Source organism: Carassius carassius, chromosome 2 (genome assembly GCF_963082965.1).
Source record: "Carassius carassius chromosome 2, fCarCar2.1, whole genome shotgun sequence".
Classification (NCBI taxonomy): Eukaryota; Metazoa; Chordata; class Actinopteri; order Cypriniformes; family Cyprinidae; genus Carassius; species Carassius carassius.
This window is the reverse complement of record NC_081756.1, coordinates 24,281,687-24,306,997: the sequence shown is the minus strand read 5'-3', so window position 1 is coordinate 24,306,997 and position 25,311 is coordinate 24,281,687. Positions and strand designations below refer to the sequence as shown.

At 39.7% G+C, this 25,311-nt stretch overlaps 2 protein-coding genes across 2 annotated transcripts; one reads left to right on the top strand and one right to left on the bottom strand.

Annotated features, from left to right (window-relative positions):
- The first annotated feature begins 4,184 nt into the window (after positions 1-4,184).
- On the top strand, positions 4,185-14,941 carry LOC132106985 (muscarinic acetylcholine receptor M4-like). The gene is made up of 2 exons (XM_059513111.1): positions 4,185-4,818; positions 13,095-14,941. The coding sequence occupies exons 1-2, from the start codon at positions 4,764-4,766 to the stop codon at positions 14,579-14,581; spliced, it is 1,542 nt and encodes a 513-aa protein (XP_059369094.1). The 5' UTR covers positions 4,185-4,763; the 3' UTR covers positions 14,582-14,941.
- Positions 14,942-17,608: 2,667 nt separating this feature from the next.
- On the bottom strand, positions 17,609-24,791 carry LOC132106995 (midkine-B-like). The gene is made up of 5 exons (XM_059513123.1): positions 24,655-24,791; positions 19,480-19,562; positions 18,683-18,850; positions 18,392-18,553; positions 17,609-17,842 (listed from the first exon to the last, which is right to left on the bottom strand). The coding sequence occupies exons 2-5, from the start codon at positions 19,559-19,561 to the stop codon at positions 17,814-17,816; spliced, it is 441 nt and encodes a 146-aa protein (XP_059369106.1). The 5' UTR covers position 19,562; positions 24,655-24,791; the 3' UTR covers positions 17,609-17,813.
- Between the last annotated feature and the right edge of the window lie 520 nt (positions 24,792-25,311).

The following is a 25,311-nucleotide window of genomic DNA, read 5'->3' as shown; positions in this document are numbered from 1 at the left end:
TCCAATATACTGCTCGAGATAGACTTCATGTTTTTGAGGGTTATCTTTGTGACATACAAAAAAAAAAAACAGAAAAAGAAAAGCTAAACATGTCACATATCTTTGGAAAGCTGAGATTCTTGTCATTAGGACGATGCCCATTTGAAGATACAATCAACATAGCAGGTACAATCAGTGTCTTTCAGTGTCAGACCGCCAACAAGGCTTCATCCTGTGAGCTGAGAGCTCCCAGCTACAGTCATCTGCAGGCATCTGTTTGCAAAAGTAATGTAGGCGGAATGTTATTTTTATTTTATTTTTCTCTCAGTGTGTTTAAAGTTCTGTTACTCAGTACCAGTTAGACTTTTAGTGATCAGTGATTTTGTTTACATTTACATTTAGTCATTTTGCAGATGCTTTTATCCAAAGTGACTTACAATTGGGGGATAATTTTAGGCATTATTCAAATAAGTACAAGCTAGAAAGAGAAGGAATAAATAAAGGGGAAGGATTTTTTGTTTTCTTGTTTGTTTATGATGAATTCAAGTAGCTTCGAAAGAGATGAGTTTCAACTGTTGCTTGAAAATTGCCTGGGATGCAGTATTCCGGATAAGGGTGGGAAGATCATTCCACCAGCCAAGAATGGTGAACGAGAATGTTCTGGAAAGTGATTTTGAGCCTCTCTGTTATGGCATCAGGAGGCGTCGCTCACTAACGGATCTCAGGCTTCTGGAAGTCTGAGATCCTTAAGAACAAACCTCAGAGTGTCACCTTTCAAAAGAGACCAAAACCGTGCATATCCTTCAAATGGTTCAAGACCAGCATGCAATTTACTTTTGGTATGCCTTTTTTGAGGCATTTTAGGCTAATTTTATAGGAATGCTAAGGAGTTCAATGAAGTTTCAGAATTAGGTTGTGATTTTAGAATGTAGCTAATAGCAAAACACTTTACTAGAGAACAGGGATTTGTGTAATTTGTTGTGTTAAAACTAACTGTTCTTTCTGTGTGTATTTTCCTCATTTTACTGAAGAGAGGATATAGGAGGTGAGTGGGTGAAGTTACAGCAGCACTCGACTGTTAATGTTCTCGCTGTGGTGCTGTTTGATGTCATTGTGGCAAATTCTTTCTCCCTGCGGATTACTGATGCCTCGAAACACACATTATCTTAATAACAGACTAATCATCCAAGTCACTTAGCACACCGCGTTTTTATCTGCTTTAATTGTTGCCTATACCTGCTCAGCTAATGGAAACCGATTGGCCGCTCTGTGGGAAGAGCTACTGGGAGTTTAGTGAAGCTGTGCTGTGAAAGATGTACTTTTGTTCTGTGAATATAACAGAATTCCCTCTTTACTCTTTGCAGAATGGCTCTGCCTTTGAGAGGAACACACTCTGATGTTTGAATCAAAGGAGATAATATGCTATTATAATTGCGTCCTATAAATGTGACATATAGCTAGGTGAAGCCACTATAGGAAGCAATGCTTAACAAATCTGTAAGGAGGGCCTATAGCAGATAAGATTTTAGTAATGACTCGCCAAGTTAACCTGTAGGTCAAAGGGTGCCTATGCACCTGCGATTAAACATGATATGTGTTCTGAAAAGCTTTCTCTCACTCTCTTTCTTTCTCTTTCTCTTCCTTTTCTCTTTATCTGCTTGAATATTATGCACTATTAAAATAATTTATTCCCACCATGCCTGGTCCAGAAGAATCTCAAGGCCTTTGCACACTGATGATGAAAGTCTAAACACAACCATGACCATATACTCTCTCTCTTTTTGGCACATCACATGAATTGCATCACTGCCTGTATCAGAGCTAACAACTGGTTGACCTACTGTGCGTTCATATTAGTCTACATATGCACAAATACACTTTATTTTTATTTTTTTAGAGTATTGACATTTTTGCAATTCCAACTTCCAAATTCCAATAAATAAAAATGATATATATAAGTCTCCCGAAAAAGTATCTTGAGCCTCATTTACAAATATTTAAATATCATAGCAAAAATAGCATGAGGGTGGGTAAATGACAGGACTTATTATGCCTATATTTTGGTGCGAATGTTCCCTTCAAATGTCCAGACACCTTTCTTTGTTTTTGACTGTCGATTGTGACATGCATTTATCTGGCCTCGTTAAACTGTTACAATCTAACAGCAAATAAATAAATAATTCGTGAGACTCATCATTATAACAGACTTAAAGAACTATCTTACCCAAATTATGGGCGACATTTAGCCTATGTCTTATTGCATAAACGGCACATGCAAATGACAAATAGTAATTTGGTAGCAGCAAAATGAATAAAACAAGGCGAACTGATTGCCTACATATTTGTAAACTTATTTACAGAACGCGCTTTCTTTATTCCACATTCTACGCTTGTGTACTGTAATTAACAGCGCCGCTCATCTGCGGCGGAGCGCGTGCTGATCAAAGAACGTTCTGCCTGCATCTGATTTAGATGATTTCGTTCCGGGTTGTTAGTGACGGTCAGGTTTCGGCTCTGTGCTGCCATTGAAATTATTTTCTGTGCACAATCTAATTTTTGTCTGCTGTGAGACAGCTGCAAGATTAATCCGCGAGTCTGTGTGCAAACCATCCGAATCCACCGAGATGATCTGATGAGGGCGAGAAAGGGCTATGTTTTGTTGGTGAATTGTCATTCATAAACCTTACACAAGTTCCAAAATACTCTTACACTTTAAAACTGTAGCCTATGCCTTTCGACTATACACACTATCGGAGAACACACACAGCCTCTGTCGGGTCTCAACGCGTGCGTTTGTTATGCATTGCTCTGGTGCCAGTCCACGCACTAGCGACAGACAGCAACCATTCAGCTGTTTTAAAAGTCTCTGGAGAAGGATGGGTCTGAGACTGAAGAAAACCACATCCTCTATACTTTACTGTGAACTTCTGTATGCTTTATTATGGTTTATGTATTTATAGGAAATTTGCTATTGTTTTGGAAAAACATGACACTATAAATGTACAACGCCTGTTTTTATTTCTAACTTATAAAGTGATATTTTTGGAATAGAGCTGAAAGCTCTAGTTGTAGGGCGCTGTCCATGAGCGATGGTGCTGGACTTGTGTGCTGCGCTCAAGAGCCTGCTCGCCGTGATTTCACCAAGTACAACATGTTCCTGGATCAACATCTTTGTTGATCAAGGATCAACATACTGTCCAGAAATATAGACTTAACCCAATTCTACCGCAAAACCTAACGCTACCCATAATTTATTCCTAAAATCAGTGTGAAATGATAGCTGATTAACAAGGGTGTAGAAGCACCTAACCCCAATCATAAGCCTAAAACATATATTTCCTGAAAAGTAATCCCTCAATTCTGATTGGTTGATTGGAATGTTGTTCCAGGATCAACAAGGATGTTGATGCAGGAACATGTTGTACTTGGTGAAATCACGCTCACCCAAGAGCCTGGGTATGTTGAGAGCCACACTCATCATAATCAATTATACCGATGTACAGACACAGGCCACATAGGCGGAGCGTCTGTATGGCTGGGGAAAGCTTAGCCTTCCTCTGAACGCGTGCATAATTTGTTTATATGACCACAGACGCTGTGGGATTCCAGCTACTGAAAATCAGGTTCCCCTCCCGAAATCCAGATCTTATTTACGAGTGAGAAGTGAAACAACGGCGTTGGATCACTGGCTACCTACAACTTTATTTTACGTATAGTTTGTTTTGTGTGAGAAAAAAGAAACATATGGTAAACTCAAAGCTCATCCAAGTATGTTAAAAGTTTATTTTTAAATTAGCAGTTATTGGTTTTATATTTAAAAAAAAAAAAAACATTTTAATGGGCTGAATGATTTAAACTGTAACTCTAGATTTTGGAGGTGGACAAAAACACTCTTCCAACCCCTTGGCCTTCAGGGCGTATCTGTTGAGGAGCCACACAAATTCTCCTTTTCAAATCACTACTTCACTTGCTTGTAAGTGAAGTGTAAGTGTGATGTATTTGTAGTCGAATATTTAGGTCTATATTTTTCCAGTGTGATGGAAATGAATCTCGAGCGTCATCGATTATCTTGCTTTACCTCAGGCGAACGCGATGTTTACTGACAGTTGCGAACGTGCTAACCCTTTACTGAAAAGTTAGAAACCACAGTTAAACTCAAGCATACTTTACGACCCCTTAACCTTTTGTTTTGAACCTTTTGTTTTGTAAAACCGCCATAATTCACACTTTGGTAGATGGTTCGCCCTCCGCCTGTGGTTAGCCATGGCCAGTAATGAGGTCTGACAGTCTCTAAGGGGGTTATTGCAGTTACTGCATTTATCTGTTTTCGAGTTTGCGGGATCAGACAGCGCTGGGATCACAGGACAGTACTAGCTCTAGGTTGATGCAGTCGAACCTGCGGACTCTCAGGTGATTGGCTGAAGGTGGATGACATCATTAAAAGTCCACTGCCTCAGCCGCGCGCTAAACTCCTGGAAAGAGATCAGAGCCGCTCGCGCAGATGGGAGCCACATCTGGCGGATTGTAAACCGACTCGATCTAGAGAAAACCATTCGCTCGAGGTGTGTTTAGGTGAGCAGCCAGTCGCGATGTTGAGAGACTTAATGAGCTTCTCTCCGCTGGCGAGAGCCGCGCGCGTCAAGAGCGCATGATGTGAAAAACAACATGAGGAAAGCCCATCTAATAATCTTGAGGAGAAACTTGACGGAGTGAAGGAGGAAGGGTGGATTCTTTTTCTTTCTTTTTCCCTTCTGGCTGGCTGAGCATTTTTAAAACCATGCAACATGAATGTAACTAACAGCACTGAAGCAGAGGGACTCGCGCCCTGGAACTTCAACGGTAAGTTGCGCGTGAAGGCGACAAGCTTAATTTGACAAGAATGACTGTAGCGGTGTTATTCCAAATATATATATATATATATATATATATATATATATATATATATATATATATATATATATATATATATTCGGTAACGCTTTCCACGACGAATATGTTCAGGGTTTCTGTTGTCTAAGTAGGTTATATAACTTTGTAGATCCATTTACAACTTGTCAGTATGAACTGGAAAAGCATATGAAATAAGTGTTAATGTTATTTATAAACACCAGCAGAATGACTAAACCTGTTTATCCCATTCACTATATACCTCAGAGTAAACACTGGCATAATGCTTTTGTTAATTCTAGATAGATTTAAATATAATGGTTTATTTGTGTTATCAAAATCTAGGCTATTAACTAAAACCGTTTTGGCTCTAATTTGCTCTAAACAACAACTACAAACTACAATTACAACTACAAACCACTTATGTTTTTGTATATATAGGTATGTATGCAATGCTTTTACCGGAATAAAGGAATATAAACATCAAACAGCTTAAACGGCTGAGAGTTTGTGTATGACTGTTGTTGAGTGATTCAGTGTTGATTTATGCTGGATGTCCTGATGCATTGGGTGATTTGACAAGGGCTGATTGACATTTAGGTGAGATTAGTGTTTATGTTTACATGTAGATTAGCGTAGGTTTAGGCAGAAAGGAATTTCTGGACAATTCAATACTGGTTTCTCTCCACTCTATCTATGCCACTCTGTTAACTGATCTTTCAGGACCTGATTCTCAAGCCTCTGTGGTCTCTATGATTAATGTAGAGTAGTAACACAGCCCAATACGTACGTATAGCTAATGTATATTTAAACATGCAGTGACTTTCTGTCTGTTCCACTTGTTCTGTTCTGGTTTTAAATAGATTAAAAAGATGAGAAAGTGGAATAGTTAACCTCAGCGACAAGAACCATCAAAGAATTCCATAATGCACATTTATATTTTATCTAGATTCCCTGTGCATTGGATCCAGTTCTCAAATTTGACTTTTATGCTCATAAGAAGCAGAGTGCATATCACCACAGAGCAGACACACATGCCTTCTCAGACACTTGCACAGACTCCACTCTTCAAACTGACATTAGAACGGAAACAGAGACATTTTGGGGAACTGAACATGGGAGAAAGAAACTAAAAGAATGAGCATCAGTCGAGGTTCACTCATAGAGCATTTTAAAAGAAAACAAATCTCTCATTTCCGTTATCTCTGGCTGACTCAATCACATCTCACTTCTGCGGATGACGGCGGTTCTTTGATTCTGTGACCATGTTTCTCACTGTGTGAACTGGTTAAGTACTAAAAGAATCCCTCAGAGTCAAAGTCTGATTCTCTCTCTCTCTCTCTCTCTCTCTCTGTGCCTGTTTTGTCTTTCTTCCTCTCTCTCACTCGCTCTCTCTTTGTCTCTGGCTGGGTGTTAACCCAGTTTCACGGTAGAAAGTGTGTCGCTATGCTGCTGTTTCACCCTGTTACACTCACACACAAACACTCTGAGAAAAGATTGAAATGCCTGGAGACACAGCCAGTTCTCTGTGGGATCTTAACAAGGCGAGAGAACACAGCTATAACAGCTGAAGCAGCAGGATTGGCTTGTAGCTCTAAACTAAGCCCTGAGCATCATGCTACTGGTCACCAACAGTTGCATCACCTGTGACATCCCTTTAGACTAAATTTCATCAGTCATTGCACATTTTAGTTGCATTTACATTTAGTCGCATTTACATTTCAGTATAGTTATAGCATTACTGTGCAGAAGACTTGAGCGGATAGTTATAACATCATGTACAGCCTCTCATGGGACATCAAAGCAAATTCTGATCCCAAATGGCACCTTCTACTGTCAGCATAACACCTAAGGCTTTGAGGGAACATACAATGAACTGAGGTTATGAAAATGTGCACATGGACTGACAGTAATGGGATTTTATTTATTCTTTATTTTAATGGTAGATCATTACAACAAGAATTTCAACCAGTCAACATCTTCTGAAACCATCACCTTTGAAAATCAATAAAAATTCCCCGGGTGAATTCTTGTAGCTTTGGGGATCAGCCACGACTTGACATGCTAAGAGTTCAGATTGGGTTCATTCATGTGTATTAATTTCTCAAGGGAGTTCACTCAAATTGCAATATGAATGGAGTTCATTGTATCTTTCAGCCCCTTCTGAGAAAAGCAATACTGACCTTTGCACTTATCAATAATGAATACCACCTAATGCCACTGGAAGTTGTCAGACAATAACTTAGACAAATTTGTAATTACCTGGAGAGGATAATGCTGATAACTGTGTGAGTTGTGGGATGGTGTGTGTAATTAATTGCAAATGTTCTTTTCATGCCACACATGCTGGCACCGTTACCAGGAAACCATCACCCACATCGCCATCTATCTTATACTATCTGCCAATCAGAAACAACTACAATATTCACTAGTTCTTTAAACTAATTGTATAAACAAAAATGTGTTATCAAGCCTATAAATGAAGTAAGGATGCACTTGTCACGAAGCTTTTGATGTTTGGCTCATCTGTGTGCTGATCAGCTTAATCAGTGCTACTAAACTGTAGCACAGCAGGACATTGTTCCTGATTTCAAACCAATTTTCAGAGAACTAGCAGAGAATTAGAATTGTGTGTGTGTGTGTGTGTGTGTGTGTGTGTGTGGGAGAGAGAACAAGAGAGTCATTAGTTTGCCAGTGGCCAGTATGGGGGATCTTATAACGAGCACATAGCAGAATCTAAGGAAGAGTCTGATGAACAGACCACAAAGCAGCCCACACACACTCCCACTGTGATGTCTGTCCGAATCTGCAGAGGCCTGTGCGCCATCTGTGTATTTGTCTGTGTGTCCTGGTTACCTTGTTAACAAACTCTAACTTTTGATCGTCCAAGATGCTTTCCATTGCTAGTTCCAGTAAAAATTGGAAATATGTCCTGGGAAGACAAACTTTTTTGATGGTTATATGGAGCCTTTCAGCTTGTTATCCGTATGCTGACACATTGTTATAGATGTTTATGTTAATTAACAGATATTAATGTGTGATTTTTGTTATACTGGTGGGGAAAAGTATATATGGTAGCAGATGGCTTTGTGTTTCGAGCTGCCAGCTGGTAACTGGAAGCTTTCTGCCTTTAGTCCCAATAGAGTCATTAAATGAGCAGCATCCTTGTGTTTGTTGGTGTGCATGCATTTATTTGTGCAGACAAGCGTGTGTGACTACATCCATAGTCAAATCCTCTGCAGCTGAGTTGACTCCCTTCCTGTTCTCTGTCATTCAATTAAATTTAAAAGTCGAAGCGTTTAGCCGTAATGAACGTGTAAGGGTGTGCCAGTGTGTGTTAAGCGGAGAAGTATTGGAGCAACAGCTGCTGTCTTTTGCTTCCTTGTGCTTAGCAGACACACAGTTGAGAGAATGACAGCTTATATAAAAGTCTCGGTTTCTGACTCGGTTTGTTAGGAGACTCTGGAAACATCTTTCACTGTATTTTTGTCAGGGTGTCACCTCCTCACTGTACATGCAGCCAGACTGAAGCCAGCCAAAATGTCCTAGCAAAATGCTCAGAAAGAAAGTAGAGTCTCCAATGAAAAACAACAGGCTTTTTGAAGGTACTTATACAAACATCGCTATAATGTGTGACAGAATACCTAGTGATTCTGCTTGTTTTGTTCCCTCTTTTCTCTCTCTCCCACTCTTTCTCTCTCTACATTTTAAAAGAGAGCAGTAAAAATATATAATTATTATTATATTCATGTTTTAATGCTCTTTTTACAATGTAATGTAATTATATATTCAGTATGACATAATGGTTTTTTTGTGATTTAATTATATGGCGTGTAATTATGCAGTTTTGTAAGTTTTAAATATACTTACAAGGATATATTTAGAAGGATCTCTATTGGGACTAAACAATATATTTAGACGGATCTAGAAGTGTTTGGTTTGTGTTTAAGAATTTTTGTCTGTCTAACCACATATTTGATAACTGACTTAAGCAAAAGAAGTCAAACAGAACCAATGTGTTTGAGAGAGAGGGAGAGATAAGGGTCATCAATAAGGAGTTAATATGCAGAATGTGTCCAGAGAGAGAGATGAGTTGAGGTGAGAGCGGGTAAAAGTAGATGAATTATTATGATTATATAAGCCACGGAGCTCTCCTTCAGCCTAATGGTGTTCATTTAGAAATGAGCACCATTAATAACATCTTGACACATCAATGACATATCACTGCTCTCCTCTCTGGGGTCATTCTGTGGACACAGATAACCGTCCTCTTGGTAACTGTAGACTGGTTACACAGGTATTGTTTTTCAAAGCTCTGTCAGGCAGGTCCCGTGTCGACATGTTTAGGACATTGAGCTGAGGAGCACAGAATGGGGCAGAGGAATACAGCTGCGTGGCGTTGGCATGGGGCTGTGATCAGGCACAGAGCTGCTGTGGTGCTGAGAGCCAGCTGAGATCAGACCCCTCATATCTCACTGCTGCAGGCTGAGCACTGATCACCCTCTCTGCATCTGCATCCTGCCAACTCCACAGCCACAGCTACAGCTGTGTGAGAACTTCAGAACGAGATCCCATCACAAAAAAAGAGATGCCACTGACTCACACTTGCTTGATTTTGCATGCAATAAGTGTTTAGCCATTTTGAGGTTGCATCATGCAGTTATGGTACTAAATCATTTGATTGAGAGGTTGCTGCAGTTTAGTGGACACTTGTTGTTTACCCTTTCTAGGAGCATAATGGATAAAAAAAAAAGATCCAGCTCATCTTGTAATATATTATTCTTGGACTATAACTGGATGTACATTGAGTGTCCGGTTTCAGTAGCTTGCACCCTCAGAGTCACGTATTCATCATGCAGTGAGATACGGGAATCATCGGTTAATTTGAGACTGTTATGGATATTCAGTTCCGCCCATCGGATGCAAACTGATAGAATCAGGAGGAGGAGGGTGGTGGCTTTGCTTGCCATAATTTACAATGAAGCTGCAAAGTGCTGCTTTCCTGCAACTGCACAATCTGTTCAAAATCCACTGGTAACGGCAAGAATCTAATGTTTAGTGTAGGCTTTGCTGAGGTGTTTGTCAGCATGTCGAAATATTCCACACTGTTTTTATCTCCTGACACAAGCAGCTGGTTCAAAGCTCAGCCACCCTCTCAGCACACAAATGTCACTCCATCCTCAAAGAGCTTTGAGTCTCTGAATATTAATCTTCAGAAGAGGAGAAAACCCTCAAACAAAACAAACAAACAATGCAGGCTCTTTCAGGTGACGTTTCTGTGCCGCCCTGCAGCATTGAGGGGACAGAGTTTTGAGGGGACAAGTCTTCATGGGTGGAAAAACAAAACCTTATACCCGACCTGTCGAAGGAAATGAATATCATTAAATGTAAAGCATACGCCAATAAAATGCAGCCATCAGAGAGAGAGAGAGAAGGATTTGTCCTGACATTGAATGCCTCATTATACATTTACTTTGAGGATGACTGTGTCTCAGACTGTTTGTGTTAACAGATTTCAATTTTGAATGCTAAGCTTGTACTGGTATTATTCTGTTTATGAATTCTGATTCCAACTGTAAGATTTTTAATCAGATCAGAGGAAGGCAGGCTTTCACCCGAAGCTGGTCTTACAGTGATGTAGTGGAGCTTTTCAACGGGCCATACTTGCAGGACTTCTGTATTTGAGTGGTCCGCACACCCTGCCTCTGGTTCTGTGATGCATGCGACGCGTGCAACAGAGCGTGTGCACGTTTTGTGTGTGTGCTTAGATGAGGTTCTGCTTTCGATCTTGACACATTGGGGGGGAAAAAACTTTAAAAATAATAAAATATACTTACCCTGGCTCTATAGCAGCTTGACACATAGTAGATCTTCAGCTGTTCTTCTTCACTGGAGTTGTTTGGGGTTTTAGGGGTTGGGGCTTGTGTACAGAGTCAAATTGTACAAGAAAGCTGAATAAAACAGTCCTGGAGAGCTTTCTCCCACAGTTATATCAGATGAATATTCTTGATTCATATTTAATGAGGCTTGGCACTTATCTTTCCGCTCTGCTCGAATCCACAGTTGAGTAATTGCTGATTCATATTTGATAAGGGGTAAAGAATCCTCTCCTCACACTGAATCACCTGCACCCAAGGGGGAAATACAGCACGAGACCCAAACTATATTAACTTTCTAATCTCTGACGTACCAATAGCCACAGTCTTTAAGAAGTGTGATCTGTTTTGGCATGAGTGAGGAGGGGAGAATGTATGTCTGTTTGTCAGAAGCTTTCAAAAGGAATAGGATATGTGGTGTCTGGTCGTCCGGAGTGTGGCAGTGCTTTGATGCCTGCTGATGATCAGTCCGGTGGTTTTAAGAGAGAATAAAGATAAAGAGAGAAGCTGGGTCTAGGTCCTTCCTCTGGTGGGAAACTGATTTCAGATCAAATAGTAAAAAAGGTTATTTATGTCTTCACTTATCATGAGTAGTTTGAAGCATTTTAGGTGGGCAGTCTTTGCATGTCTTTATCTGTGTTGATTTGTGGTGATGGGTTGTAGTTTCTCTGGTTATCCAGAAGATGGCAACCTTCAAAAGATATGACAGAAAATACTGCTCTAGAAATCAAAATGGGCAACGGCAAAAAGAGTTTTTAAAACACTTGTGTTTGTTCTGATGCACTTGCTTTAGTGTATTTTGTGCATTTAGTGTCAATTTGGGTTGCCTTAAATAGGATTTTACACAATGGATCAATACTTTCAGTATGACGACAGCTCTTAGAAATATAAATGAAGGTGATAGATAATTCATGACCTAAAACCAAAACTTTCTCACATTAATGCATTTAATAAATGTCATTTATGCATTTTTTTTACTTACCTTTTTATATGTTAGTGCAGGATGTCCTGCACTGTCTCTCGTAAATGTTTAGCATGCAGCTACACAACACAACACAAATGTGTAGATCAGTAATTATTTGGTAACACTTTGTAATAAGCTACTCTGTAATGAACTAACAATGAACAGTAATTTGTACAACTTGTTTTAATCTAGGTTAATGTTATTTTGTCATTTTCATTGTTCTGTAGGTCATTGTTAATTAATGATTGTCCTTATACAGTAATGTTAATTTATAAAATTTTAAAAATATGTAGAAATTAACATTAACCAAGATAAATGCAACAAAAGTATCATACATTAATGTTTCTAATTTTAATCAATTGAACCTTACTTTTACCAAATATTTCCTAATAAATTATATTAAATGTCTGGTTTGTATTTTTGTATTTAAAAATATTTTTTTTGCATACATTAAAATATAGCATATACTGTATAACAGTACATTGTTTTTGACCCTAATGAACTAATGTACATGTAGTAAGGTTTTTTTTTTTAAATAAGTAAAAAGAATAAAAAGTAGATAGAAAAGAAATTCAAACATAGAGCGAGTCTAAGAGGGTCACGTTTTTTATAATAAAAGAAAACAATTAATACTGTTCAAGAAGAAGAAAATTTTGAATTAATGTTAATGAGTCCAGGCTGCACAAAATTGCAAGGAAATAAAAGTAAATTTAGACTGAGATGTATAGGGCTGTATGTTTCATGATAACAGCTCAAAAAGTAACAGCTCAAAGTGATTTCAGAGCTGTTGAATTATTTTTTGCCAGCTGGGCCACATTCTACCAAACAAATGTACAATGGTGTCCCAAAGGATTTTCTTCCTTGATTCATTTCTTTCCATATGGGCACGATTACAGAAGTCATGGAGAACTGGGTTAATATAAACAGCATATTTATATTTCAGGATGCAAATGAATGCTCTTCAGTAGTATGCATCATAATGACTGCCATGCTATTTCCCCATATGCAAATACTGCTTATATTTTTTATCAGTATGTGAATAGTTTCAGTAATAGCATCCACACTCTCTGAAATCTTTTTTGTTTTTGTTTTTTTTGACAAGTCAAGTCACCTTTATTTATATAGTGCTTTATACAATACTGATTACGTCAAAGCAGCTTTACAGTGTCGAACAGGAAAATAGTTTGTTAATTATGCAAGAGGACACTAACAAAGTCAGTTTTGCAGTTCAAGTCATTTCATTGATGATTCAGTGATGTCTTCATCCAGCTCAGCTCTCTTCCAATAGTGTCTCTGCAATCAAGCTGACAATATTGGCAGATATTAAGCATCATTTATAATTTTAGTCATTTATAACATTGCCTGTGTGTGTTCTGTGTGTATTTCAGGCTTACTGAGCAACGTATCCAATGATGTAAACTTCAGTTGCAACAGCAGCAGTACCAATGGCTCATGTGCAGCGGTTGTGGCGGACAGTTACAGCCCAAACAGGACGGTGGAGATGGTCTTCATTGCACTGGTTACAGGATCTCTCAGTTTTGTCACCGTTGTGGGCAACATCCTTGTCATGCTCTCAATCAAGGTCAATCGACACCTACAGACCGTCAACAACTACTTCCTTTTCAGCCTGGCCTGTGCAGATCTCATCATCGGTGTGTTCTCCATGAACCTTTACACCGTCTACATCATCAAGGGCTACTGGCCGCTCGGCCCTGTTGTGTGTGACCTGTGGCTTGCACTGGATTATGTGGTCAGCAACGCTTCTGTCATGAACCTGTTAATCATCAGCTTCGACCGATACTTCTGTGTGACCAAACCCCTGAGTTATCCCGCACGCAGAACCACCAAGATGGCCGGCCTCATGATTGCCTCCGCCTGGATCCTGTCTTTCATCCTGTGGGCTCCTGCTATCCTGTTCTGGCAGTTCATCGTTGGAGAACGGACTGTAACGCCTGGTGAATGTTACATCCAGTTCCTTTCCAACCCCGCAGTCACGTTCGGCACGGCAATCGCTGCATTCTACCTGCCAGTGGTCATCATGACGGTGCTTTATGTGCACATCTCTCTGGCCAGCCGCAGCCGTGTGTCCAAGCAGAACCCTGAGGCAAAGAAGGAGAAGAAAGGCCCAAAATCTAGTGGTCTCCTCAAGAGTCACATCTTGAAGCAGAACAACAATAATCAGTCTCCTCCTAAACCTAGCCTGGATACCTGTTCTACAGTGGACACCATGAAGAACGGTAAACTAGACGAGTCTGTGGTGTCCGCTAAAGCTGACTCCTGCGTGCAGCCGGAGGAGAAGGAGAGCTCGAATGACTCCAGCACAGTCAGCATAGCTCCTAAAGAGCCTAAAGAACGAGCGAACAGTGAGGTGACTTCAGAGGCCGGCTTGACACCCGTGCCCACCGCCGCACCTAAACTCAACCCTCAATCCAAATGGTCCAAGATCAAGATAGTCACCAAACAAGCGGGAGACGAGTGCATCACAGCCATCGAGATCGTCCCACCTAACAGTGCCACTGAGAGGCGCTCCATTCCTGTGAACCGTCCCCGCACAGTGGCGCGCAAGTTTGCCAGCATCGCCCGCAGCCAGGTGAAGAGGAAAAGGCAGATGGCGGCACGAGAGAAGAAAGTGACAAAGACAATATTTGCCATCCTGCTGGCCTTCATTATCACATGGACGCCATACAATGTAATGGTTTTAATAAGCACATTCTGCCAGTCGTGCGTTCCAGACACAGTCTGGGCCATTGGCTACTGGCTCTGCTACGTCAACAGCACCATCAACCCCGCTTGCTATGCACTCTGTAACGCCACCTTCAAAAAGACCTTCAAAAACCTGCTCATGTGCCAGTATAAGAACATCGGCACCAGATGAACGAAGGGAAGAAGCAGCTAGCGAAGATGGAGATATGATATGGAAGGTACAAAGGCTGTCCCAGCACTGTGCAGTAAATTGTGAGGCTTCATAGTCATAATGCTGAAACAGTGTGTCATAACCAAAAGTTTATGTATTAAGGAATCAATGTTTACAAGAGGGTGATGGAGCAATGGACAAGAGACTGAATCACTGAAGAAATCAAGCTGAAGTCATGAAACAAATGACTTTTCCAGTAATCTGATCATTGCTCTATTGCTAAGACCACTGGAATTTTGCACTAGAGTATTGTGAAGATCAAGACAAAGACTATGCTTTAGAGAGGCCAGTGGCTCATTTTTCCAAAAGTTAAGAATCACAGCAAATACAAACCATAAGAGACTTGGCGAATAATAGGATTTTATATTTATAATCCCAGTATAGCACATATGTTATCAATTTCAAGTCCTTTTGGTTAGTATTAACACTGGTTCTAAGCCAGACTTCAGTGACAGGATGCACATTTGTCATACAGAGGTGAAGATGATGTGATTGGAGAACATATTACAGCCAAAACCCATAACAAATGGAAAAGTTGCCATTAACATGTGGAAAAGCTTTCTGTTCGACTGTTTCTGAAAGCATGACGATCCCAAGTGAGATTCGGTTTCCTATACCTGACCCTCCATTTCCAAATGAAGGCAGTCACATGCTGAAGCTGACCACAACAGCTGTGTATTCCATTACATTCATAGGGACAAATTCAGGGTACGTGGTTCAGCCTGGGAGAAGTTAGTCATCATTATCCTCTTAGCGTGATCCTCTTGAGGTCCTGGAATAGGTCAAAATTGAAAAGGATCTCGATTTGGATTTGGATAGGCATTATAGACTTGAAATGGGATGAGACACTCTATACTGAGCTGAGAAATGTCACTGTAAGGGTTTGTTCTTACAGAGGTGTGTAAATATGTTTAGTTCTGATGAATATATGCTCTTGAAAGGATTATTTCTTCCCTGCATTTAATGGATGTTTGTGTTCCTCTTGTATTTACTTGGTGATCTTCATGTGATTTTACAGATTAAATATTAAATGTATTGCCGTCTGTATGCAAAACTGTTGAAACCATTTATAATTTGTGATATACTTGGAAATTTTTTTTTATTAGAGATGATTAGTACATTTATTTAACCTGTTTATAAGATGTTCGATTTCAAGCATTTCATTTAAATCGAGGCACAAAGGACTGTCCCTAAATTTGAGAAATGGAAAATTGGTTTTATTTCCCGCTGTAAACCACAATGTTGATTTAGTAGATATCCACTTCATGATATTGTTTCCTCATGGTGCAATATAGTTTTGCCTAGTTTGTATTTAAATACACAGTTTGTAGCTGATGAAACCGCAGCATGTTAACCAGCAGGAATGATCTCCCACAGTTAGCTTGAGAACATGTGGTCAGAATTAGCCGAGAGGGAGAAATGTGTTGATGTTTTAGGGCTCATGATGTTACATCATTAACAAGCTGCCGGTTTCAGCAATTACAGACTTTAAAGCATTAAACCAAAGAGGTTGTGGCGCTCTGGTCTGATACTAGGCCTGGTCTGGAAGAGAGATTATTCAGTCATTAGCATCATTTTAAGATGAAGAGACTAGCCTCTCTAACATCTTGGGTTTGGTTTCATGTTTCTACCTCATAATCAAATTTCCATTCATAGCATCTGTATCTCCAAACCAGCTCTGAATCTCTTTTTAATGAGTGCTAAAGACAGACTAAGTGACTATTATGCCATTGAAAAAGAATTTAAAACCAGATTTCCATTTTTTTTTTCTGAATGTTTTAAATTTCCCAGTTGCCTTGATCTTCTTCTGATACAAGGAGTATATTGAAGTAGGCTGTTCACTACATATCTTAGTCATTCAAAAACGTGCTTTTATAAAAGTATGCCCAACTGTGATCCAACTCTAAGAAGACTTCACATTGGATTATCAGTATCTCTAAGAGAGTTGTTTATGTAACAGTACTAAAGAAATTCAATCATGCAATCTGATCAGTTACTAAATATTGTCCTTCTGCAATTTTGAAAATAGCATCTATTAGATGACCAATACAGCTAAATGACTTTGCCCATCATCCTCTCTTTCATTTGGCCACTTCAAATGTTTATCAAATGTAAATTGTATAGGGATTAATAAAGACTTCCCCCATTTAATTGTACCAGCTGAAGGGCAAAGTGAAGCTGATGGAATGAACACACTGTAATTGTTGACTTATCTACCTTAACGAGCCAGTGTACATAAGAGTGTGTGGTTCTTTTTCTAATGCATAAAGCTTAATAAAGCTCTTAAGCGCACTGACCAGGAGGAGAGACAAATGCTTATTATTTGCATATTCATGAACACACATATTGGTTTGGATAATGAGAATTTTGGAGGGCTTAAGTGTTTTTAATAATGAACTGTCATCACTCATTTCCCTTTAGTTAACAAGACATATTGCACACAACACTCAGTAACAAAACTTTACTGTCTTTCTTAAAGGCTTATAAAACAGGGTTGCACAAGAGGGAATGGTCTCCTCTCCATGCAGTTTAATTCTCATAACCCTCTGTCAACCTTGGATCTGTTAGTAACAGTCAAGTCAAAAGGAAAAGTAACAGCATCGGGGTATTTTCGCTTTTGCATAAACTACACCTTTTATAGAAAAAAAAGAAATCATTTATTTTCAAACAACACTCCTCAGTTTTATATTTTAGAATACAAAAAAGAGAAGGGTGACTTATCCAAACACTACTTGTATGCCCCACTAGTAATATAATCCTATAAAATAACAGTTTTACAAAACCAAATCTGAAGAAAAACCATAATAAAATAGATGTGTCTGATTGAGTTCTACTGATTGTTGTCCTTCAGCAAATGAGAGGCCTGGGGCTCACACAGCTGATAGATAGTAGAGAGAGAGAGAGAGAGAGAGCAAGAGCGAGGGAAACATCGGAGGATTGGGTCAATGACAGGGCACCACACGCACACTAAACAAAGGCATTTTATTCTCCCCTCCCTCTCACACATGAAACAGTCATGTAACGTGTCAAATACTCAGCTGTTACTCTGTCATAGTCTTCTAAAGCTATGTGTTTGTGGCTACAGAGCGAGTCCTGCTCATGCTGAAGAACACTGAGTAGAGATTTAAAAGGCCGTGTTTGGATGATGGATGATCAAGGGGTGTTTACTGCCCCTCTGGATCTCTTGCTGCTTTTAGTTCCCTTTCCCCTTGCCTTTCTTTCCTGTGGAGAGATTGACAAAAAATCTGATTATTCAGATCCAGCAGTAAAGCCGAACCTCTTGACGACTCCTCCCCATCTCACGCTGGTTAAGAAATGCAAATGCTCTTCTAAAATAATGCTACAGTATTACTGCTGGAATCCAAATTCAGATAAGCATATTAACCATAAACATACAATTTGAAAGGACTGACTTAGACATCTGCCTCTTGTGTATGAACAGAGGTTCACTATTGATTTCTGAATCCCACTCAGACACCCACCACGGCCAGCAGGCCGAGATTACACACATTACTGTTTCCATTCAGCCAAACCAAACCAAACACCTGCTGAGTCATGTGTGTTTGAGGAAGCTCTTATTTAAAAAACTTACATAAAATAATGACTTTTAATAATAATTTCTAATAATTCTTAAATCAATTAAATTTTAAAGGCATAATTATTTACTATTAGTTAAATGTTATTTTTATACTAACATTTGAGCATAACATGCACAAAACGATCGCCTTCCGTCACTGAATGTCAGTTTTGGGATTAGTGTTGAGGATGTACCTTTGGGTTTGTTTTTGACCTTGGTGGTGCAGGGTTTGGACACAGAGATGGTTAGCTGGCAGTCAGCGTTGTAGAGAGCCTTTACCAGAGTGCCAGAGCGGCTCTTTGTGCTTGTGGCTGTGTCACACTCGCCCCAGTTACCAAACTTATACTTGCAGTCGGCTGCATGAAATGAGATACAATATACTATGTAAGATGATACGAAAGGTGCAGAAATACACAGCAGCACAAAAACAAACCAAAAAAAAAGTGGCTAAATATAATAAGAAATGGTGAGAAGGTTTCACTCACGTCCAAAGTCTTTCTTCCAGTTGCAGGGCATTCGGCATTTGACTTTCTTGGTCTGCTCATTGCAGGTGGCTTCTCTTGTGCCTGCTCCACAGTCCCCGTTATTGGCCACACAACTGCCATAGCGCCACTCCACACAGTCCGAAGCACCCTTACCTCCTTTATTCTTCTCTGTCACATGACACACGAGCAGAAGCATTACCTCATCTCCCCTTCAGCCAAGTATCACATAAACTCATGAAAACTGCCCAGTCAATACACAAACACTGCATGACTTTTAAAATCAGACTACATTTTAAAACACTAGGCATCACTCGTCAACTTTGTAAATGGTTACAGAAGAAAAAACTGGGAATTATACAGCAACAACTGAGAATCACACACCAGATTTTCAATTTATTCCAAACACAGCAAACATGCGTTCCTCTTGTATGACAAATGAAAGCAATAAATATGCGTTCTAAAACTGGCTCAAAATATCATGCATGAATATCAAATAAAAATAACATGTTTGAAATCCTTCAGTTGGATGGAATCACAGTCTGGCGCTGAAAATTGCAGCCTGTGCCCATCATACACTATGCAATTTTCTATAAAATGACCAAAATTTGCAGACTGGCTCAGATTTTCAACAACTAGCACTAACTTGTCCAGACAGCAAACTGGGGCTTTAGTGTATTCCAGCCTTAAGATTCAAAGCGAGACATCACAGGATATATTTCTATTTGAGAGATGAAATAATGGAAGAAAAGAAAGAGGGGAGAGATGTGAGATTATTGGAAGAGACCAACATTTTATACCTTTCTTGTTTTTTCCAGCCTCTGTGGTCATGATCATAAAAACCACTAGCACCACGATGATGGTGGAGAACAGGCCACGCATCCTGAAAAACACAAGATAATCAGCTGCTGCAGAGCAAAACTACAGTTTTCAGTAACTGAACAATTACTGTCTTAAGTACTGTTGTCAAAGGACAGGACAGTAATCCAAAAATCTATGCTGAGGTGTTACTTTGCCCTTTTAGTATTTCAAATTCCCAATTAGAGATGAATGGCTGAAGCTGATAAGGATTATCATTCAGAATGATTAATTAGAGATTCATTGACAAGGGACTGGCATTAAAATGTCATAGACTTGGCTCGTGCAAACACAGAAGGTCATAATGCTGAAGGACTGCATGGTTCTCTGCCATCACTGATAATAATGATACAAAGCGTTTGAATAAACACATTACACAGGAGTATAATGTAACAGCTACTGCAACTGGAGAATACATAGTGATTTTCTTTGGATTATGATAATGACGTTCTTGGCACTGAAAGCACCGCCACTGTACTTGCTTGTTGCTGTGAATCATCAAACATACATATCCAAAACGACACTCACAAACATACAAGAACCTTCACAACCCTGACTGACATACACTCACACTCAAAAGAAAGAGAGTTGACGTGTGTCTTTGAATGTGTCCGCCGACCCTGCTGGTATCCGGCTCCAGAGACACCTGTGTTTTCTCTCCATCTCTCCTCAGCTGTGTACACACGGTGTGTGCGTTAGTAAATGTGTGTATGAAAACACCACACTTTTGCTCGTCTGCTTCTCAACATGTCAGCATTCAAAACTGAAAAAAAACACAAAGATCCCACAGCACTGACAATGGTGGGACGTTTCTTTCCACTAACACCACGAATGACAGGTAATGAGCAACTGAATCACTCTTCCCCCGATAAAAGAGCTTTTTTTAATCTCACATCTATTTGACTGGATCATCTCAAATGAGGGGTTTGCCATGTACACAGATCTGCTTCTATGTAGTTTGTGACTCTAGCTGCGTTAGTGCGCTCTTTATCCTCTGCTTGTGATCTCCATGGCGATGATTCGCCCGCGTGCTGTGAGATAGTAGGAGCGTATTGTCTGAAGAGAATGGAATCATCGCCGCGGGACGCCTTTCTTCCGGAACGCTCCGTGGATATGAAGGCAAAAGGACTGAAGCAGCAGCTCATCCAGAGATGTACACTCACATATGGACCCACACAGATTACAGAACGCACATTCACACATCAGCCAGCTTCCTACAGACACATTTACTAACAACTCAGCACCACAGGCAGTGTGGGAGTGACTTTTTTGTAAATAAGACGACAGCCTGGTTCAGAACTCTGTTAGCAGGAAAAGTAATTAACGTAACAAAAGCTGATCTCCTGTTGAAAGAGAGGACAGTCTCTGTAAGACGCAAGACTCAAAGCAGCCAGAATTAGCTGGACCGATGAAAAGCAGCATTGAACTGTCTTTGATGACAATTAAGCATCTTTTAAGTCCAAACGAGCCTCTCGTTCTGACTGTATCACTTTCTCTTTAATGCAGTCGGTGTGTCAGTCCATCTGTCCATTCACTCAATCACGTTGGCCGTTTCGCTCTGGAAGTTTCATCGGATCACATTTGTGGTTGAGGGAAATATTGTGGACTCTCATCTCTCAACCGTAACTTCCAACTCAAACTCCTGTCCCAGCACAAATGCCGTCCCTCATCACTCAGGCGCTGGACCTTTATAGGTCACCATAAGCAGAGGCAGTAAAAATGCTTTCTACCTCTGTTTTTTCCCCTTCATCTTTCACTCACAGACACTAAATGCTCTTCTAAAGCTGTTTATAAAATATTCTGTTGACCGAGTAAATCCTGCAACTCCCTCCAAACAGTAATTAAGTGTCAGCCGCTCAGCGGAGCGTGACTAACCTCTCTCAGAAAAACACAAATCTTGAGAGCCCCAACCCCCATTTTCCTGGCCCAAAAATGTCTTCACCCTCTCTCCGTGTCCAAAAAGTTCCCCCTCCTCACCTTTTTTTTCTCTGACCTTTCTCCGCAATCTCTCATCAGGCAGTCTTCTTTGTATGATATGTGTGTGTGCGTAAAAGATGGGGGGGGGGGGGGGGGGGTGTTTGTGTGTGTGGGAGGGGGGCGGGGGGCTGTTCCAGACATCTTAACCAGGCTGTTCTGACCCACTTGGTCCACACACACACACATCCCACACACTCTGATGGTAGAAAGCCCTTTAAAAGCTCCATTCCTCTCTCAGAAACACACACTCTTTGAGAGCCTTACTCACTCATCATACGCCATGGGGCTTCCATTATCACAAGCGCAGAGGAATGCAGGACCGCTGGACACACACGGTTTCTCTTCTCTCCCCTCCTCTGGTCCTCTCTCCTCCCCTCACATCTTTTCAGAGCGTTCCAGCACCCAGTGTTCGAGTGTGCGAGTCCCTCGCCGCGCAACCAGCTGGACTTCAAACTCATTTCCATAGCAGAGAAAACAACACAAAGCTCTGACCCACTTCACTCATAGTCAGACATATGGAAAAGTTTCACGCTTATCAGTGCCACTTTTCAACAGGTTTCCATTTGGAGTCTTTCCTTTCAACAGCTCTTAAATTCTATAATGAGCACTGCGTTTTTCTGTAAAGACTATATTAAACTGAGGTGCTTTCATTAAGTCTGAAGCAAAGCAGGCCCTTAAGGCTGAGCTGGAACTGAGCGTTAGTCTGCAGACACAGTGCAGAGGGAGTTCAAGTCTGCACTGGTTTTATCAGTCATCTAAACCACAGAGAGACAGACTGACAGACAGACACGGGGGAGAAGACAGACGTCTGGAGACAGTATTCAAACCAAAAACAGCTGTTTAAGTTCACCTCAGCACAAGATTTACTCGAACACAGGTTTAAGGCTAGCAGTCATAAATCACTGTGAGTCTCCCATCATTCTTTCTGATGGGTGTGTGCAGCTGGGTGATGACCGCACATGCACTCACACACACACACACACACACACACACACAGATTGTGTGTCCCGTGCAGCAAAGCATTAGGTAAGTGTTACAACAATGCTTTCTGACAGAAACTGTGACCAGCATAGCACTAGAGGCCTGTGAATCTGAGAGTTCAGAGTTAGTAAGACACACACACACACACACAAATCAACACGTAACTACAGGGTTATATACACACCCTGAGGATATACAAACATATAAGCAGAAGTTGACTTAAGAGCATATCTCTACTATGCAGGGGGCAAGAGGGCTTTGTAATATTGTTCTGAAACACATTCCATTTCTCCTCTAGTAATGTGAAATAAAGCCTTAAATGCAAATGAAACTCGCTTGGCTAAAAAAACATGAGCGGTGTCTTATATAAATAATATAATGTCTATGTATAATATGCTTTTTCCACTCACCACTCAAAATTATTCATATGAACTGGTTATTATGTTATATTATATTATGTGGTCAGTTTTATTTGATCTGACCACAGTGTTTTGACCCAGAGAATCTCGCTCTCTCTCTCTGTTACATGCTCACACCAAAACAGGGCAGAGGCCAAAAGGTTGAATGTTTACAACTTTGCTGAAGTGCTGTGAAAAGGTATAGCTCCAAATGTGTAATCCCTTCTATAAAAGTGCATTTAGCACTTTCTAAGTCCCACTCTGGGATGAAAAGCCCCTAAAAGTGTCTAAAGAAAGAGAAATGAAAGAGTGGGATGTGTGAGGGTGCAGGTCAGAATGCAGGTCAGGTGAAAAGGGTCTCTGAAAGAGCAAGAGAAGAATAGATGGAACGCGGTCCTCTTCCTTTCTGCCCTGCACCCTTTGACCATTCTATTCAAGAGGAGAGAGAGGGAGTGAATGAAGCCAAGAGCATCAAATGCACAATGATCTCTAATGCACACGCACACACAAAGATTTGTGCAAGAGAACTGAATTATGGTGATTCTTCTCCTCTTAAGGCATTAGCTGTTGTCCCCATCACATGCACAATTCACATGCATCAGAAATAAAAATAATATTTACTATTTAGATTTAAATCGGGCTGAAATGAGCAAAGGTCACTACCACATAGAAAAATAAGACGCATATGGATCACAATGGGTTAGTGCACAAGTTGCCTATCCACTTTTCACAAGTTGCCTATCCACCCATTTTTTTTTTTTGTAAAAAAATCTCTTGGCTAATCTGAGGTTTTGCAACAGGCTAATTGTACTTTTACTAACTTGACTTTATGAACAGTAAATGTAGCCTACTCAATACTTCACATGTCTCCAACTGTGACATAAAATTCTTACAGTTGTCTGCTAATAATTCAAGTATAGTTTAGAAATGTATTATTTCTACCTAAACTGTGGAAATCATAGTCAAGTAGAAGATCTATATTATCTATAGTTTAAGAGTTTGTACATTAATTTACTGTGGTAGTCAAATTTATTTTCTGAAAATAAAGTCCACTACTCCTGCTGGATCATATTATTCCAGATGTGTAATTAACTAACATGATCGCCCAAAAAAGTATATATATATATATATATATATATATATATATATATATATATATATATATATATATATGTATAACCTACTTATATGGTGATGATGCATCATTAGCTCAAAAATGTTTTTGTTCCGTAAAATCGTTTTTTACGCAGTAACAACCTACAACTTTCCGTTAAATTATTTCGGATGGTCTTAACGCATCATGTGTACAGAAAAACCGTTTCCTATATTACAAGAATGCAACTCTGAATGTAACATTGATCGCGGTAAAAACTTAATCTAAATGTTTGCGCACCTCAGAAGGGACATTATTTTAGTTTATTGGTAACAAAAACCCCTTAAACCAAATCAAATGATTATCAACGTATCAAATAATTCCATTGAATTCATACTGGGTGTATATATAAACGATCTTATTTAAAAGTTCAAAAGTCCTCAGATAAATCAACTTAAAAAATAAAATAAAAAAATAAAAAAAGAATTGTTCATATCTGAATATTATTAATATTGTATATCGTGTGAAAAGAAAAGAAAACGTCTATATGTCCACATTTTCGCTTTATAACTTACCAAAGCCATTTTTCAAAAAGTTAAACGGACTAGCTTAAATCAAATAGAAAACCCAGGCAGTCTACTGGTCAGATAATAACTTTTTGAACTCACTTGATTTCTGTGTCGAAAGATCCCACACTGAAACGCTGAAATAATGTCTTGCTGAAGTTTCGCGTGTGAACTCTTCTCCAGCATCCGCCTTTATGTGTCACTCCGGCTCTGTGTTTCCCCCCAAACTAATTTAATCGGTTCCTCTCCCCCTGAACCCCACTTAAATGAACCCCACCGTGACGTCACAGCCCACGTCATTCAACAGACCACAGCCATGAGACCTTGTCAACCTAAAAAAAAAGTATAATATATTTTGATAGGCTATAATAATAATAATAATAATTATTATAATAATAATAGTCATAGTCATAATAATAATAATAATAATAATAAAAGAAAAAGATTAAATACTAAGCTATAAATTCTGTGAAAGCAAGACCGTCCACCTATTAACTGATAACTGAGATGGCTGTGTTCACAAACACTTTTGGCATTTCCCCAGGACAGAAACTCATGAAACTAAATCAACTGATCAAAGAACTAATTGTACAAATAAATAAATAATCATAAAAATTATATTTCGACAGAGGATATACAGTGGCAATATATCCGACTACAGATACTGAACTTACCAGTTATGACTATTTACAAATTCAGCAAATATATCTGTCTAGAGACAAGCAGACATACTGCAGAAACCTGGCTACAAGAACAACA